General features: G+C 41.2%; 1 protein-coding gene across 1 annotated transcript; it reads right to left on the bottom strand.

Moving 5' to 3' along the window:
* Positions 1 to 7,552: 7,552 nt before the first annotated feature.
* ndfip2 (Nedd4 family interacting protein 2) lies at positions 7,553 to 15,473 on the bottom strand. Its single transcript, XM_079581853.1, has 8 exons — positions 15,239 to 15,473; positions 11,305 to 11,521; positions 11,102 to 11,232; positions 10,048 to 10,135; positions 9,809 to 9,933; positions 9,674 to 9,740; positions 9,245 to 9,352; positions 7,553 to 8,505 (listed from the first exon to the last, which is right to left on the bottom strand). The coding sequence occupies exons 1-7, from the start codon at positions 15,263 to 15,265 to the stop codon at positions 9,249 to 9,251; spliced, it is 759 nt and encodes a 252-aa protein (XP_079437979.1). The 5' UTR covers positions 15,266 to 15,473; the 3' UTR covers positions 7,553 to 8,505; positions 9,245 to 9,248.
* Between the last annotated feature and the right edge of the window lie 18 nt (positions 15,474 to 15,491).

Here is a 15,491-nt window from a genome sequence, read left to right as displayed (position 1 = left end):
GCTATTATGAATTCAAGTTACGGCACAGAGGCTATTGTCACTCCATCTTCTCTCTCTCCATGCAGGAAACTGGATCTCTTGAATCTGTCAGGCCGCCGTGAGTCCGCCGCCAGCTCTGGGGTTTCTGGTTACCGTCCCCCAGGTGCGACGGTGCGCCTGACGATGACAGCCAATCCTGGACAAGAATTGTGCACTCCCCCCCGTCTTTCTCCACACACACACAAGTACGGCTGTGCGTGCCTGAAGACAGAGATTTGTCAATGGCTGTGGAGATTGCCGGAATAGCTGAGATTCCGCGAGATTCCCCCAAAACTATGCAGTGACAAGGAGAGGAGAGAGAGAGAAGAGTCCAGGCCAGAGTTACAGAGGGCTATAGAACAGGTGCCGTTAGTGTCGATATACAGGATTCACTGTGATAAGAGACATAAGAGAGGGCAAAAAGTCTCCCTGGAATACAAAAAACACAAACATTAGTGTGCAACCTTTAAAATCCTTGACTTGTTTGAGTTTTTGGTCATTGTTCCCTCAGCAAAACTATATCTGGAATATATCTTCCTCCGTGCAGTTCTTGAGTCATCCTGTTCAATTTGATCATTTCTTCTCCGCCAGCTGAAGCGTTTCTATCTGTAATCCACATTTTAATGCATACATTTTGCATAAATTGCCAGGACCAATAGACAAAAATTTTAGAAATATGGATTTCGAGGACCAGTTCATATGGCTGCAGTTATTTATAGAATTATATCTTCAAATAAATGATTAAAAAAAGGTCTGAAAGGCTGAAAGTAAGCTGTGGAATTCCTCAGGGAACCCTTCTTGGACCTAAATTATTCATTATGTCAATGATTTATGTCAAATCAGGACCTAAATGAGGTCCTAGTGTCACACCTTCCTCTGTGGCTGTGCCTCCCTCCCTGTCAATAAACAGCTTGCATTTTTTTTCTTGCGTCTATTTTGTGGGTTCTACGTTTAGAGCCAAAACACCTGGATATATGGAGGAGAGAGAGTTACATAAGCTCAAAGTCTCTAAATATAAAGTGAAAAACATCTTCTGTACTGTAAACTTAATGCTCAATAATATGCCATTAGAACAAGTATATGAGAACACATTTTGAGAGTTATAATTGATCATGAAGTCAAATATTAATTATATCAAAATGTCATTGTCAAAAGTCAATTACAGCGCCATGAACTTGCTAACCACCAGGGCCACTTCCATCTAGCTTTTTTTTATATAGAGAAAATGGGCTCCTCCTTGCACACCGCTGTTCGTGGAAATTGAAAAAACGGTAAACTGTAAAAACTGTAAATATTTAGTTGGAAAGTTGGACAAAAAAACGATGAAAAATTGTCGAGAACACGCTTTGGAGCTCCTGACCACTTGTCTTCTCCTTACATTTACATCATTTCAGATTGTAAAACATAAATAATAATACACTGGGGATCCTTTTTAGTATACTACAATGCTACTATTATTACTTTCACTAAAGTATTCTCACCAATATCAAAATCTGAGTGACACTGGCTATTTTCTGATGATTAAATATCGCAAAATTTTGGCGACTAACTCCCTGAAAAGTGCCCCCGATCATGCTGAAGCGACGCTCTGTTTTCATATTAATCAAGCAGACATTCCAAGGCGAAAGGAATTCTGTTGCTTTTGGCTCGGGGCCAGTTCTACCTTTCCCTCCTCCTCCTCCTCCTCCGCCTCCTGCTCCTGCTCCTCCTCCTCCTCCTCCTGCTGAAGAAATGACATGGTTTTTTCAGAGCTTGTTTTTCTGCAGCGGTGAGGCAATCCGGCCCTTACACTTGTGTACTCTGAGGAGTGCTTGTATACACAGAGGGCTGAAAACCCGACATTCTCACATGCCGGGGCCGCGGGACAACACCTGGGGAGGGCGGGTCCCGCTGACTGAGGAGACTGTCAGAGCCGGGGGCGTACGGTGCGTGTGGCCCGTAAGACGTGACAACGGAATATCCACACGCGAAAAACAAAACTACACATGACGCCAAGGAAACGTTCGGGAACCCCTGGCCATTACTTCGTCATCTGAGTAATTACCTCCAAACAGATTCCTCAAGTCTCTGGCACTCGACCAAGTTAAAAGTAGCATTTGCATACTTAAAGCAAGCTTGTTTTGTTTGTGCGCCATTATGAATATCAGGAATGACGTTAGACGGACCAATAATAGATGGGTGGACACTGCGTTGTTTGCCATTGCATGAATGAAATTTCTGTTTTACTAAGGTCATTATTGTAATGAGAGCTCTGCGTGTTGTTTTGGTTGGATGTTTGTAATGTTGTTAGGTGGAAGCAGGTTTTTTCCATAACATTGCTTATTATTAGAAAGAAAATGACATCAGTGGTGTCCTCCATGGTGTCATCCATATATATCTTTACCATTGTTGTATTATTGGAAACGTGTCACCCATAGAAAATATAGAAGAAGAAAAGAAGTTCGATTGTTTGCAAGTCGGCTATTCCGGGATGCTTTTCAGAGTCTGTAGCCATTAGCATTAGCCACCAAGCATCACAAATTAGGAACGATCCAGATGTTTTCAGCTGTTGTTCAGCCCGTCAACCAGTGGCGGCTTGTCCATGGCAAAATATTATCATTAACATATCTCAATAATACAAAATATTGCATTTTTTTCCGGAAATGTATTTCAAAAGTTTTTTTTTTTACACTGGAATCATTCATTTCTGTATGTGAATGCATTGTCTCAAACCGAGGGGCGCCGGTTTGATTTGGGTGAATATAAGTCCCCTCATTTTTGAAGCACACTGGACTTATTGATAGGGCATAGAGGTAATTATTATTTTATTTTTATTTTATTCTTCCTGTAGCTTGCAGGCTGCAGTATTCTGATCAGACACAATCTGGAGGGTGGCGGTAATACGCTAGGATTGTTTGCATCCACCGTTAAAGGGATATTTCAGGATTTTTGACATAGGGCCTCATTTCCTAGTAATTCAGAGTGTTGCTGATTTCTGGAGATATTTTTTTTGTAATTCATGCAGTTCTTATGTTTGAAGAGTTTCGTGGCGCTAGGCTTAATGCAAGGCTAGCGCATTTCTATGGTATCAGCTAGCCTGTGTTAAAAACAGTCTGACCCGCTCCACAGTGCACCTGAGGCTTATAGACTTATAACACCAGACTAACCATATAAATGTCTGTGTTGACTAAATCATTTTTGGAATATAACTGACCGTGCATCACATGAATTATCGAAACACGAAGCCGATGCTGCTCAAATATAAAAGGTATTTTAAATGCAAAATGGTTAAAATAATTCTTTCGACACAGACATTTATATCGTTAGCCTGCCGTTATAAGTGATTTGCCTCAGACTGTTTTTAATGCAGGCTAGCTGATACCATAGAAATGCGCTAGCCTAGCTCTAGCCTAGCGCCACGAAACGCTTCAAACATAAGAACTGCTTGAATTACAAAAAAAATATCTCCAGGTATCAGCAACACTCTGGATAACTAGGAAATGAGGCCCTATGTCAAAAATCCTGAAATATCCCTTTAAGCAGTCAAAGAAGAAGAAGGACAACAACATTTCTTCTGGTTCTGTTGGTACAAAACACAAATAATTCCCATTACACCAGGGACACAAAAAAGAACTGTCCCACAAAGCTCTGTCCGCGCCATAATGTTGCGTCTGTGAGCAAGACACTTTTACCGTAGTCGTTGGAAAGGCCATTGGCGCAGAAAGGCAGCCACATTTTCTTCCATCAGCTCCGGTTTACATTTGCCCCGACTCGTGTCATAATACTCGTCTGAAGAAGCCAGCTTGCCTGATTTCATTTCCTGCTTCTTCAACCTGTCCCACCAATAGACTCCATTCATCCGTGTCCCGCAGCTCAAACACCGGCCACGAGCGAGTCTGAGCCCTTCGTGTTTCTAAGGGCCTCTTTCTTCGGGGTCATTGGGCGCAGGTGACCACAGGAAGCAGTTTCCCAGACCGGGTTTTTGGAGTTTATACGTGTGTAAATTGCGGGCTTAGGGCCGTCTGACCACAAGAACTTCCCCCTAAGAGCTGGAAAACATAGACATTTCCACATAGAGGCGAGTGTGCGAGCAGCAGCAGGGCTCTGGGAATGAATGGTGGAGTTTAGCTTACATGCTATTTGGAGTGCCAGATATACAGAGCAATATCAAGCACGACAGGGGGGCGGGACACCTGTGGAATATTGCAGAGAAGTCCATATATAAAATAAATATATATATCATCTCCCAAGATTCGTGTGTCCTGAATCTTGGGAGATGAGTGACAGGAAGAGTAACCAAATTTTAGGCCTGATTTGACATTCTAACCTATTCGTATCAGCTTTATCCAAATCTAAAAGGTTACAGCCTACAGCCCAACGTCTCATTTGAAAGCTAAGACCTATACAAAACTGATCTGAATGGATCTTTTTCCTCACGTTGTTGGAGCGTTGTCACATTGTTGACATTTTTCCCTTGCTTTTTTGCCGTTTTTCTGTTCTTTTGTCACTTTGCTATGGCTCTTTTGTGGATTTTTTTTTGTTGCATTTCCGTCACTTCTTTGTCACTATATTGTCACTTTTTCCTTCAGTATTTTTTCATTTTCTCGTCACTATTTTTGTCACTTTTTCCTTCACTAATTTGTCACTTTAACCTTCACTAATTTGTCACTTTTTTGTCACTTTAACCTTCACTATTTTGTCACTTTATCCTTCACTAATTTGTCACTTTTTTGTCACTTTATCCTTCACTATTTTGTCACTTTTTCTTTCACTAATTTGTCACTTTATCCTTCACTATTTTGTCACTTTATCCTTCACTATTTTGTCACTTTATCCTTCACTATTTTGTCACTTTTTCTTTCACTAATTTGTCACTTTTTTGTCACTTTATCCTTCACTTTTTTGTCACTTTATCCTTCACTAATTTGTCACTTTTTTGTCACTTTATCCTTCACTATTTTGTCACTTTTTCTTTCACTAATTTGTCACTTTATCCTTCACTATTTTGTCACTTTATCCTTCACTATTTTGTCACTTTATCCTTCACTATTTTGTCACTTTTTCTTTCACTAATTTGTCACTTTTTTGCCACTTGATCCTTCACTTTTTTGTCACTTTATCCTTCACTATTTTGTCACTTTTTCTTTCACTAATTTGTCACTTTATCCTTCACTATTTTGTCACTTTATCCTTCACTATTTTGTCACTTTATCCTTCACTATTTTGTCACTTTATCCTTCACTATTTTAGTCACTTTTTCATTCACTTGTCGCTATTTTTTTTTCAAGATGCTTTTAAATTTGGGTAAAGCCAAGAAAAAAAAGTTTATTTTAGTTAAACTAAATATATGTACAATCCTCGCTGGAAAAAAATCTATGTATCAACAAAATAAAACCAGACATACTGGCTCTGTCCATTATTTCGGTTTCATCACATATAAACATAGAATGACAAAAGCTTACAATACATTTTTCTTATATTTCAATCATTAATCTCCAGCAAAAGTTTCAAATTGCTCTCTCTGAATGTATGTTTTTTCTCTGTTCCCCTGCAGTGTCTGGCCTTGTAGTGCGACTTAAGGACTGCAGACACTCTTCATGTCAGAGAAACTTCAGCAAATGAGCGTCTCTCGAAGGAGCCCGGCTCACTCTCTCCCTCCTCGCAGTAATTGCCGTCGCCGAAAGCTGGTCCGCAATTAATCTTTGGGAAAACTTGTCAAATTATTAATAGGCCTCTAAGTGATTGGCCTGAATGGAGGGTAGTGTGCAGGGCGCGGGGGGAGAGGGAGGGAGGGGGGAAAGGGGGTGTTTACTGAGAAAATAAGTCAAAGTCGCTCGGCAGGAGTTCGAGGGATCCATGTGTCACAGCCATCCGCACAAAGTCTGAAATGTCATCAAGGCTCACTGGCACTACACACAGGGCTGCCAATCCTGCATTAAAAGAAACAAAAAATAATCTAAAATCTTGTTGTATGTGATTTATAGAGCAGTTGTTTTTATATTCTTGATGATATTACATGTTGAATGATATCACCTCCAAGTAGCAGTAGTATTATTGTATTCTATTTTGATGAGTCACTGCTTGCTGCTGTAGTGTCGTGTTTAATCCACCAGAGGGCGCACAAACCGCACTTTCCAGGGCAAAGTACTGAACCCAGACTGTTTTTTTTTTTATGTTATTCTTATTTTACATTTAATTTATGAATTGGCAGTAGGTTGTGTTCATGTGATCTCACTCTAGTTCAACATAGAGATGATCGAGAGATTACTTAAATGACAGAAAGGGTAAATGTTTGACTGTGACGTCCAGGCGTTTAAAGTTTTGATAAGCAGCAGAGTCCCGACTATTAATTGTTTCTTTGCTTGTTTTTTTATTATCTCTTGTTTCAATTGCCATACACATATATATAAATCATACATCCCAATTTAAAATACATCAATAAACAGCTAAGTACATTGTTGACTCGCAGTCTGAACGATTGTTCTCATTGTAGACATTGCTGCCCCCTAGTGGCTAGACTTCCAAATTTGTTAAAGACATCATGTGAAATCCACTTTTTAAAGACTTTCGAGCCTCTGAAAACACTCTGCAGCCACACAAGTTTCCTGAAGAATTGTCAGGACACACATAAGCAGTGGTGGGGGGGGGGGGGGGGCCCTCCAGTGTAACCTGGTAGAGCGGTGCCTTGTTTGCTGTGGGTGTGGTTGGTTACAGTTGCCTTTCAGCTCAAGGAAGCACCGTCTATTTAACAAGCAGACACACAATGCTCTGTCTCGCTGTGGCATGAGTCCAGGGAAATATGCAAACAGCGCAGCCTTGCTCGAAAACAAATATGAATGTTTTTTTTTTTATTCTTCTGCTGCCAATGTAATCATGCCAACTGTTTGTTATGGACAGTAGTTTGTTCCTGTGTTGATTTATGCTCGTGTGTGAGCTGATACTGTTTATTATCTCGTATTAATGATTGTTATTATTGGGTTTGTTTGGTAATGGCGGCTTAAGCGGAGTCACCACATCAGGAGACAGATGTTACGTTGCCCTGTAACTCCACCACTATACCACAGAGGCACGCACTCTCATGACTTTGCTTAGGTAAGGATGACTGATTGCACAATACATCGCAAAATATATATCACGAGATGCCACAATGTATCGCAACACACACATTTCGCAAACTCATCCAAAAGACGCACCGAATTTATGATTTCGAAAACAAAACCATACACAAACACAGTCGAGCACGCCTTCAGATTGGATTTATTTTGGCAAGACACCATCTTTAATTCCAGTTACATAAACGCCACAACTGTTGCAGAGGATATTGAAGGGATTATCTGGGACAAAAATAGTTTTGGATGCAATTTTCATTTGAACCTCATTATTTACAGACAGTATATGTTTTAGACCCACTCGCCCAGGCTGATGATTCATGCACAAAACATCCTCCTCCAAAATCTCATGTTTGTGTGGGTCAAAATTACGCTTCTCAAATGAAGGAATTTGGCAACGAAACAAAAAAAATGTCGATTTCTGCTAAAAGCAACAAAACCATACACACAAACGATAAGTGCAAAAGGCAAAATGATCCTTTTGGGATGATTAAGAATTCCAGTTAGATGGCTATTTTAGTATTTTCTACCCACCACATCAAAATTCACAAATCATACTGTACATTATCAAAGTGCAAACATTGTGAATCGGCATAAGCTCGTTCTATACAGCGTCCTCTTCGCGGGAAATGTCTCTATGGCACGCCGTTCCGACAGGACATTCTTACTTTGAAAATTACAATGTGTTTTTGGCGAAATCCCCCCGGCTGAACTCTCCCGTGTTTATTTCTAGTTTTGGTAAAATCATGCAGGACGTGCTCGCTTGCATTCTGTCCTGATTCGACCCAGACATGAACGGTGCTGCTTTTTTAATCATTGTGACTAAGCTACTCGGTTACAGCGATCACAGGACTCCACACCATCACGTACAAATATTGCATAAATGCTTGGAGGAATTATCTGCAGCACCAAAACATTTCGCTCCATCTATTTCGTAATGAGATTTGGCATAAAAAAAAGGAACTGACCCTCGATTTACGTCGAACGCCGGATCAGTCTGAACAAAACAAAAAACACTTCTGATATGTAAACTGCACTTTCTACTCTCACAGTGAGGGAACCGCCGCCCTCTTGTGGTAATAAGACTCGAAGCATAAATTAGCAAAGTGACTACTGTATGTGAATGCAATTATTTGGAAATCGCTTCGTTAAAAATCAACACCAATGGCCCGCAATTTGAGTTGTTCATTAAAAAAAAGGTACACCTCCGTACAATTACATCCTCCAACATCATAATATACATATTAGATAATGACAGCTCATGCCAATGTGTTGTTGCAATGGTTTACTTCTATTTAGGTCCTTCCTTTGACTCCTCTCCTCACTGTGAGTCTCTCTCTTGTCAGATCGTCCGAGGGAAAGTGAAGGTGTTTCACATTGAAGAGGATCGGGTCAAAACCTGAAGAACAACAACAAAAAAGGCCCATCTAAGACTTTTCTTTGAACTCTCAAGGGTAGGAGACTTGGTTTGTTGATACTAACACCTATACGCACATATCTGGACAATAATGTGTGGAAAGTCTGCACATTTACAATATCAGGTTCATCTCCAGTGTCAAGAAATGTGTGGAAAATGGGGGACAATTTGGGGAAAAATGTAGAGTAGATTGTGGCAAAATTGCGTAAACAAAAATTGGGAATAAAGAGGGAAAAAAAGAATAAATTGTGGGGGGAAAATAGCAAAAATCATGGAAAACCTAGGGAAAAACGGGGAATAAATGGGGGGGGGGGCCTAGTTATAAAAAATGGGGAAACGGAAAGAAAATTGGGGCAAAAATAAGAAAAAAAAATGGGGAAAAATAGGTATTGGTGAGCAAAATAGGGAGAAAAAGTGGGAGATAGATTTAATAGAAAATTAACAAAAATGTGGAAAGTTTGGAAAGTAAGTGGAAAAAAATAGGTGAAATTGTGCAAACGGAAATGGAATTTTCTTTTTTTTTCAGCTGAAACAACCAAATGCATCAAAACTTGGATCCAAAGTTGTTTTTTCGATACCAGTAGTACCTAAACTTTTTTCCTGACACCAGGGTGGTGTCGTTTAACGTTTCCCAGCGTTTTAAAGAAATGCAATACACAGTTTGTGCTGTAATAAGATACGATCTGTGAATCAGCCTGCCTGCCCGTTCGTCTCGACTGACCTTGTTAGTAGAGGAAGAAGAGGCGTGTTCTGTGGGAGGTGGCCATGTTCTCGCTCATGTTGCGGACTTTGAGATAGTTGACGAAGCCTCGGAAGAACAGCAGCAGACCTGGAGAGAAGCAAGGACGGCCTTACACACACACACACTGACTGTACTGTGTCTCCATTACAGCAACAATAATAATCAAAGCCAGGGCAAAAGGATACAAGAGGAAAAGGCATAGACTAGACTTAATGAAGATTACTGAATAAAGTTTAAAGTCTGGGAGAGATTTGATTGAACTCGCACTAAACTTGAGGGACTTTCCACATCATTTTCACAAAGATCTTAGTCAGTACAAGAAAGATTTGAGCGTTCTTGTTGAAATATCTCAATGCAAAAGATGATTACGAAATCAAAACTAGTAATTATGAGAGTAGAAAAACTTACCAAGCAGCAGGAATATCCACCACAGCCAGTACTGCCCGTTGAAGTACCCATAGAAGTAGTCCGAGAACTAGACACAGATAATCACCATTAAAGACTCCGCCTTCAGGTACAAGTACTGTTTGCAGAGACACATACTCTGACGATGAGAATCCACTTGATCAGGGAAAGCCCAAACCCACAGATGGCTCCGTAGCGCCCCGCGATGGTGTTGGTCAGGCAGAACGACAGGCAGAAGCCGATCCAGTTGAACAGGAAGGCCACTGCCGGGTCAAAGGGTCACATGTTAGGCGACTGACCAAAAGGGCAGAGTAATGTTGCTTCAAAGCATTCGTAGTGTAAGTTGAAGAAAGAAAGTGAAAAATGGTCTGACTTACTGAAAAAGGCCAGCATGAAGATCCCATCGTTCCCAACCCGCAGCTGGTCGGCATCGCTGAAGTCGTCTCTGGGGGGGAATTCGTCATCCTGCAAAACCAGAACAATGTGATTAAGAAATCAGATAGAGCCCGTGCCCTCGAGGAGTGTGGCAAGAAAATATTTTAAAATGCAAAAAATCATTTTAGTTTTAGTAATTACTATGGATAATTACAATGCAGCTGCTGCCAGGAACGTGTGTCAACAAGAAAACACATGTTAGTATTATATCATCGTGGCGCACAGATACAGATACAGAGTGCAATGTTTCATACAAAAGAAACTAGCCCAGGGGGAAAAACCTCTCATGGGAATCACACTTTTTCAAGCCAAAATCAGGTTTTTGTCACAGCAAATTGTTCAGTAGAAGCGGAAAAACAGCACTTGTTGCTAATGTTAGCTGATGTAGCATAACTGGTTAGATTGGCCGTGTTTCAATCTCATCCCCGCCTGAACCTAGCACATTTTCTACGGTTTTGGCATTCTCCAAATCTAAAAGCTTAAAAAAAAAAAACTGACAAGCAATCAAAAAGCCACAAAAAGTTACAAAAACGTGTGTCGAAACAAAAATAATTAAAAAAAAACCTGACAAGCAATCAAAAAGCCACAAAAATCATCAAAAAAAGAGACAAAAACGCAACAAATACGCTTAAAAAAAATGTGACAAAAACACGGCAACGATGTGACAAAGTTATTATCACTTTTGTAAGTCTTAGCTTTCAAATGCATTACACTGTTGCTTTTAGATTTGGGTAAAGCAAAACTGGGTTCAGGTGGGGGGTAAGAGGGTAAGATTTTTGGGGCTCTCCGTGTCTCTATTTCTTTTATTAAGTAAACAATATATATTCTTAATTCAGCATTTGTTAAAGTAATGGTGGAGATGGTCTCTTCTTTGTTTTCCCCCTCTGGCTGCTTTGAATATGAGGATTTCCAAAGATGTCGTCTGTATCTATGGCTGTTCACTACTGAGAGAAAGGTGTAAAACAAACACCGGTTAAGAATAAGTTGAGCCCGTACCCGGGGCAGGACGTCCACAGAGGAGGCAGCCATGGCGGCGGCTTTGGCCTTCTCCGCCTCGTCGTACGTGGGCAGAGACGTGGCCACGCTGTAGGGCGGGGGCACCGGGAAGTCGCTCTGGAAACCGGACTCTGTGGGAGCAGCGGGACAGCGGTTACAGAGAGAGCGATTCACCCGAGTTCACAACGCGGCGTGGTCCGTACCCGAGGTCGCGGCCGTCGCCCCCAGGTCGATGGAGGCGTAGGGGGGCGGCGGAGCGTCGGCGTCGGGCTGTGCGCTCCCGCCCGACGCCTCCCCCGCCGTGGCCCCCTCGACGACATCCTCGAAGCCCGGGTTGGTGTGCTGCTGTTGGGACGTCCCGGGCTGGACGGGGGCAGAGGTGCTGGGCTGGGCCTCCGAGGAGTCGTCCTCATTGTGCAGCTGAAAGAGAGAGAGAGGGAAAGGGTGAGTGAAAAGAGAGCGCGCTCCACATTCAGACTGATGGGGAAGTGGGTTTGTGGGTTTCAACTTGTGGAGCCGTTTGTACGAGTTCAGTGAAAAACGAAAGCAATGAAAACGAAATTTAAAAAGGTTCTAGACACTGAGGAGCGTCCATAAAAAGTGTAAAGTTCCTAAAGTTTCTCATCCATTATTGTTGTTTTGCTGCGTCAGGATTCCCTCCCTCAAAATGGCCTTTGTCATGGCTCTGTGTGTTTACTGTAATCATTAGCCTGAGTCTACGCTCACTTCCTATTTAGTGTCATGTAGAGATAACCACTACTTCAAATGTTGAATGTTATGCAATCCAGAGCATTCAGTCCGTAGTCCAAATCTAACCACTGCTGTAACATTTCTCACGTCTTTCTTTTTAGATATTTTTCCTCGATCTAAAACTTTTCTAACACTCTGGGTTTAGGAGTGCTCGTGCTCGTCCTCTCCTGTGTCGTGCTCCAGCTGACAGCTCCACGCCCTACGCCATTTTCCACGCTAGCTTTTTGTTTCGTTTGGCCTTTAGGGAGCGGCTGTCCTGATTTTCGCTTTTCTTTTTGAACTGGTTTTCATAAGTTTAGATGCCATTTTATTCCTTTTGGCCAGGTCAGGTCCACTTGCCATTTGTACTTTGACCATTTGTTTTTTTTTCCTAAAGGCACAGGTAGTAAAGCTTTGATTATACTTATCTTTAAACTGAACAGAGGCAAACTTAAAGGGACTATGCGGAGCTTCATCCCCCTACATGCTCCAGCCATGTCCTAATGTGTAGAATGAGCTCAAAAATCCTGCACTGTCACTCAGAAAGACAGACGGTGCAGTTACCCATATGACCTGAGGTGGCAGTAGTGAGTATAAACTGGCCAACTTGCATCTAGCCCGTTTAAAGGAATAGGCCACCGTTTTTATATACTAAGATATGTTCTTACCTCACTTTAGTCGAGTTAATATATCCCCGTCTGGTCATTGTCCGCGCGCTCTGTCACGCAAACGGAGCACATACGCAGCCTCTCCCATATGTGACATAGCTCCGAAAAAGCTCACGATAGAAGCTACCAAGCTCTTCCACGTGTTCCCTATTTAAATAAAGTTACGTGAAGTGTTTTCATGCGAAGTATATTTACACAGAAATGTAACGTGTCGATTTTATAAGCAAATAAAAAGGGGGACTATATTGTGAGGCGTAATGATACGAGGAGCACAGCGTCCGCGTAGTAACTCCTAAAGACTTCCCCCGCTCACTTCCGTCAATAACCTTTAGGAGTTACTGCGCGGACGTTTTACTCCTCGTATCATTACGCCTCACAATATAGTCCCCCTCTTTATTTGCTTATAAAATCGACATGTTACATTTCTGTGTAAATATACTTCGCATGAAAACACTTCACGTAACTTTATTTAAATAGGGAACACGTGGAAGAGCTTGGTAGCTTCTATCGTGAGCTTTTTCGGAGCTATGTCACATATGGGAGAGGCTGCGTATGTGCTCCGTTTGCCTGACAGAGCGCGCGGACAATGACCAGACGGGGATATATTAACTCGACTAAAGTGAGGTAAGAACATATCTTAGTATATAAAAACGGTGGCCTATTCCTTTAACAAAAAAGTTAATTCATTGAATGCGTAGCGTGTCCGGTTTCACACAGTGAACGGGTTGCAACACTTTATTAAAAAGTTGTTTTGTCTCCCTAATATCCCTAATATGTTTTGTGGCTTCATAGAAAGACACCAGTTTGGCTCGAAAACTAAATCGCAAAGAGGCAATACTCTCATGGTCATTCAGCCCAAAGCTGATAAAGTTCATTTTGTGTGTGCGCATGTCCCGGCCAAAGCCAAACAGCCTCTGAAATTACAGAGGCCTGGCAGGAACACGAGGGATTAAGGACAAGGAGGTGGTCTGGGCGACAAACTTCTCGCCTTTTCACGAGCGGCCCTCCAAAAACATTCTGTTTATGAACACAGTAACAGCAACTTGACAAAGCCCGTAGTTTCCCCATAGGTTTGAGCTAAACTGTAAAAATGTACGACGAGCTTTTGCTGCAAATATCAGTTTCAAGTTCTTTGTGCAGCTCCAAATTCATGTGGAAAACGCCCTTTCTGACCCACAAAACTTCACCCAACAGTTCCACGATGATAAACTTCTTATCTTGATGATCACAAATGAGTTGTATTCGGTGTTGACGCAATAACCCACGTTGCTAAGTGACTAAACCACAACCTCATAATCTACTCCGATTCAAGAGTCAAAACCAACGACAGATGAAACATAGTCAGTGTGAATAAAATGCCAGCTGCTTTTTCCAGACTTCTTTTTCTTTTTCTAAAGCCAAACAATGATTTAGTTTGGGATTTACTTGGATCACGTGGGATTATTTGCCCACAAAGCCACAGCCACATGAACAAGGGCACAAAGCATACTTTTTTTTTTTTGTTGTTGTAATTTTCCTCCGGGAAGCTTTCTCGCCATTTGCAAAGCTGTGGTTTTATCACTCAAAATTCCAGATACTAATAATAATGCTGGACTTTTACCACAATTCATAACACTATATTATTCATTGTGCAATAAGGGTGCACTGTAGCAGGAAAACATGTTAAGTTACTTTATTATTATTATACCATTACCGGTTTTGATATTTCTCATTTTTCATTTTCTATGGGAAAATGTAGTGTTTCAGTGTCTCAGACTTCTGTGTCCATTTTGAGTAAAAAATGTACTTTGATACTTTTAACCACTTAGATTTTTACCCAAATCTAAAAGCTTCTTGGAGAAAAAGCATCAAAACATCCCAAAAAAATTAGACTAAAAATTGACGAAAAAGTGACAAAAAATGTGACAATTTATATATATATTGTTTTTAAATGTGACGGAAATTCAACAAAAATGTGAGGAAAATTCAGCAAAAAATTGACAAAAATGGAAAAAAAATGTGATGAAAATTCAACAAAAATGTGACGAAAAACGTGGCAAAAAATAACAGAATAAATAATAATGCTTTGGTTTCATATATTTATGATTTATACAATTATGGAAAAACAACAAATGACAAAAACACAATAACAAAGCTCAGATGAGTTTTGTATGTCTTAGCTTTCAAATTAGGCAGTAAAAAGTCTTTAGATTTGGGTAAAACCAAACTTTAGAAAACGCGCTCGGTTAAGGCGGGGGCAAGAGTCATTTTAGAACAATATGATTCATTTCTGATGTATAAAATAGTACAATCTCTTATTCATATGTTACACTGACGTTTTTTAGACCGTTGGGCTTGAATTTGGGGGAGGCTCCCACAGAAACGAGAGGTTAGAATCAATAAAACCAGTTTATTCTCAAAACTAAAACAAATATTATCAGTATAAGACTTGGTAATGTTACAAACCATGTTTAAAGTAACGCGGCCTGCTGCTTCAGATACTGGTTATATAAAAGGCTGCTCGAGTGATCCGCTAACCAGCCAATGCGGAAGTCGTGGGAGTTTGGTCAAATTCGTGAAACAAATGACGTTAAAATGAGACGAAAACGGCACCACACGCTTGTTTTACGTCTTATCTTGAGATGTAATGAGAACAAAGGGCTGTTTTGTTGAAGTAACCGGAGTTCGCAGTGAAACGGGTCGAACGGGCTAAAAAAAAAAATGCTATTGCTAACAGTGTTTTGATAGCCTGTCCACTCACCACTTGGTATCGACTCGCTGGATCCATCCGTGCTAAAGGCAGGAGCTGGCCCGGGGACCAGCCGCAGAGCAGGGGGTGAGTCTAGATGCTTCTGATCCCGAGTGGGTCTTAGGGAGAGGACGGATGAGCTCAAACAGCCCCGAACTGGTGACAATCCAAGGGAAAAAAGGGTGACGAAACGGGACAATCTCCAGCGCCTGGAAAACACACAGCTGTGCGTGCGTGCGTGCGTGCGTAAGTATTAACGGGGAGC

Source organism: Gobius niger (assembly GCF_951799975.1).
Source record: "Gobius niger genome assembly, chromosome: 23".
In the NCBI taxonomy this organism is placed as follows: Eukaryota; Metazoa; Chordata; class Actinopteri; order Gobiiformes; family Gobiidae; genus Gobius; species Gobius niger.
This window is presented reverse-complemented; position numbering and strand designations above follow the sequence as displayed.

Coding starts and splice junctions, on each gene's coding strand:
- ndfip2 (XM_079581853.1), bottom strand. CDS start 15,265: ATGGATCCAGCGAGTCGATACCAAGTG. Junction 11,233..11,304: donor GGCGACGGCCGCGACCTCGG/GTACGGACCACG, acceptor CTGCTCCCACAG/AGTCCGGTTTCCAGAGCGAC. Junction 9,353..9,673: donor GTGGATATTCCTGCTGCTTG/GTAAGTTTTTCT, acceptor GCTTCTCTCCAG/GTCTGCTGCTGTTCTTCCGA.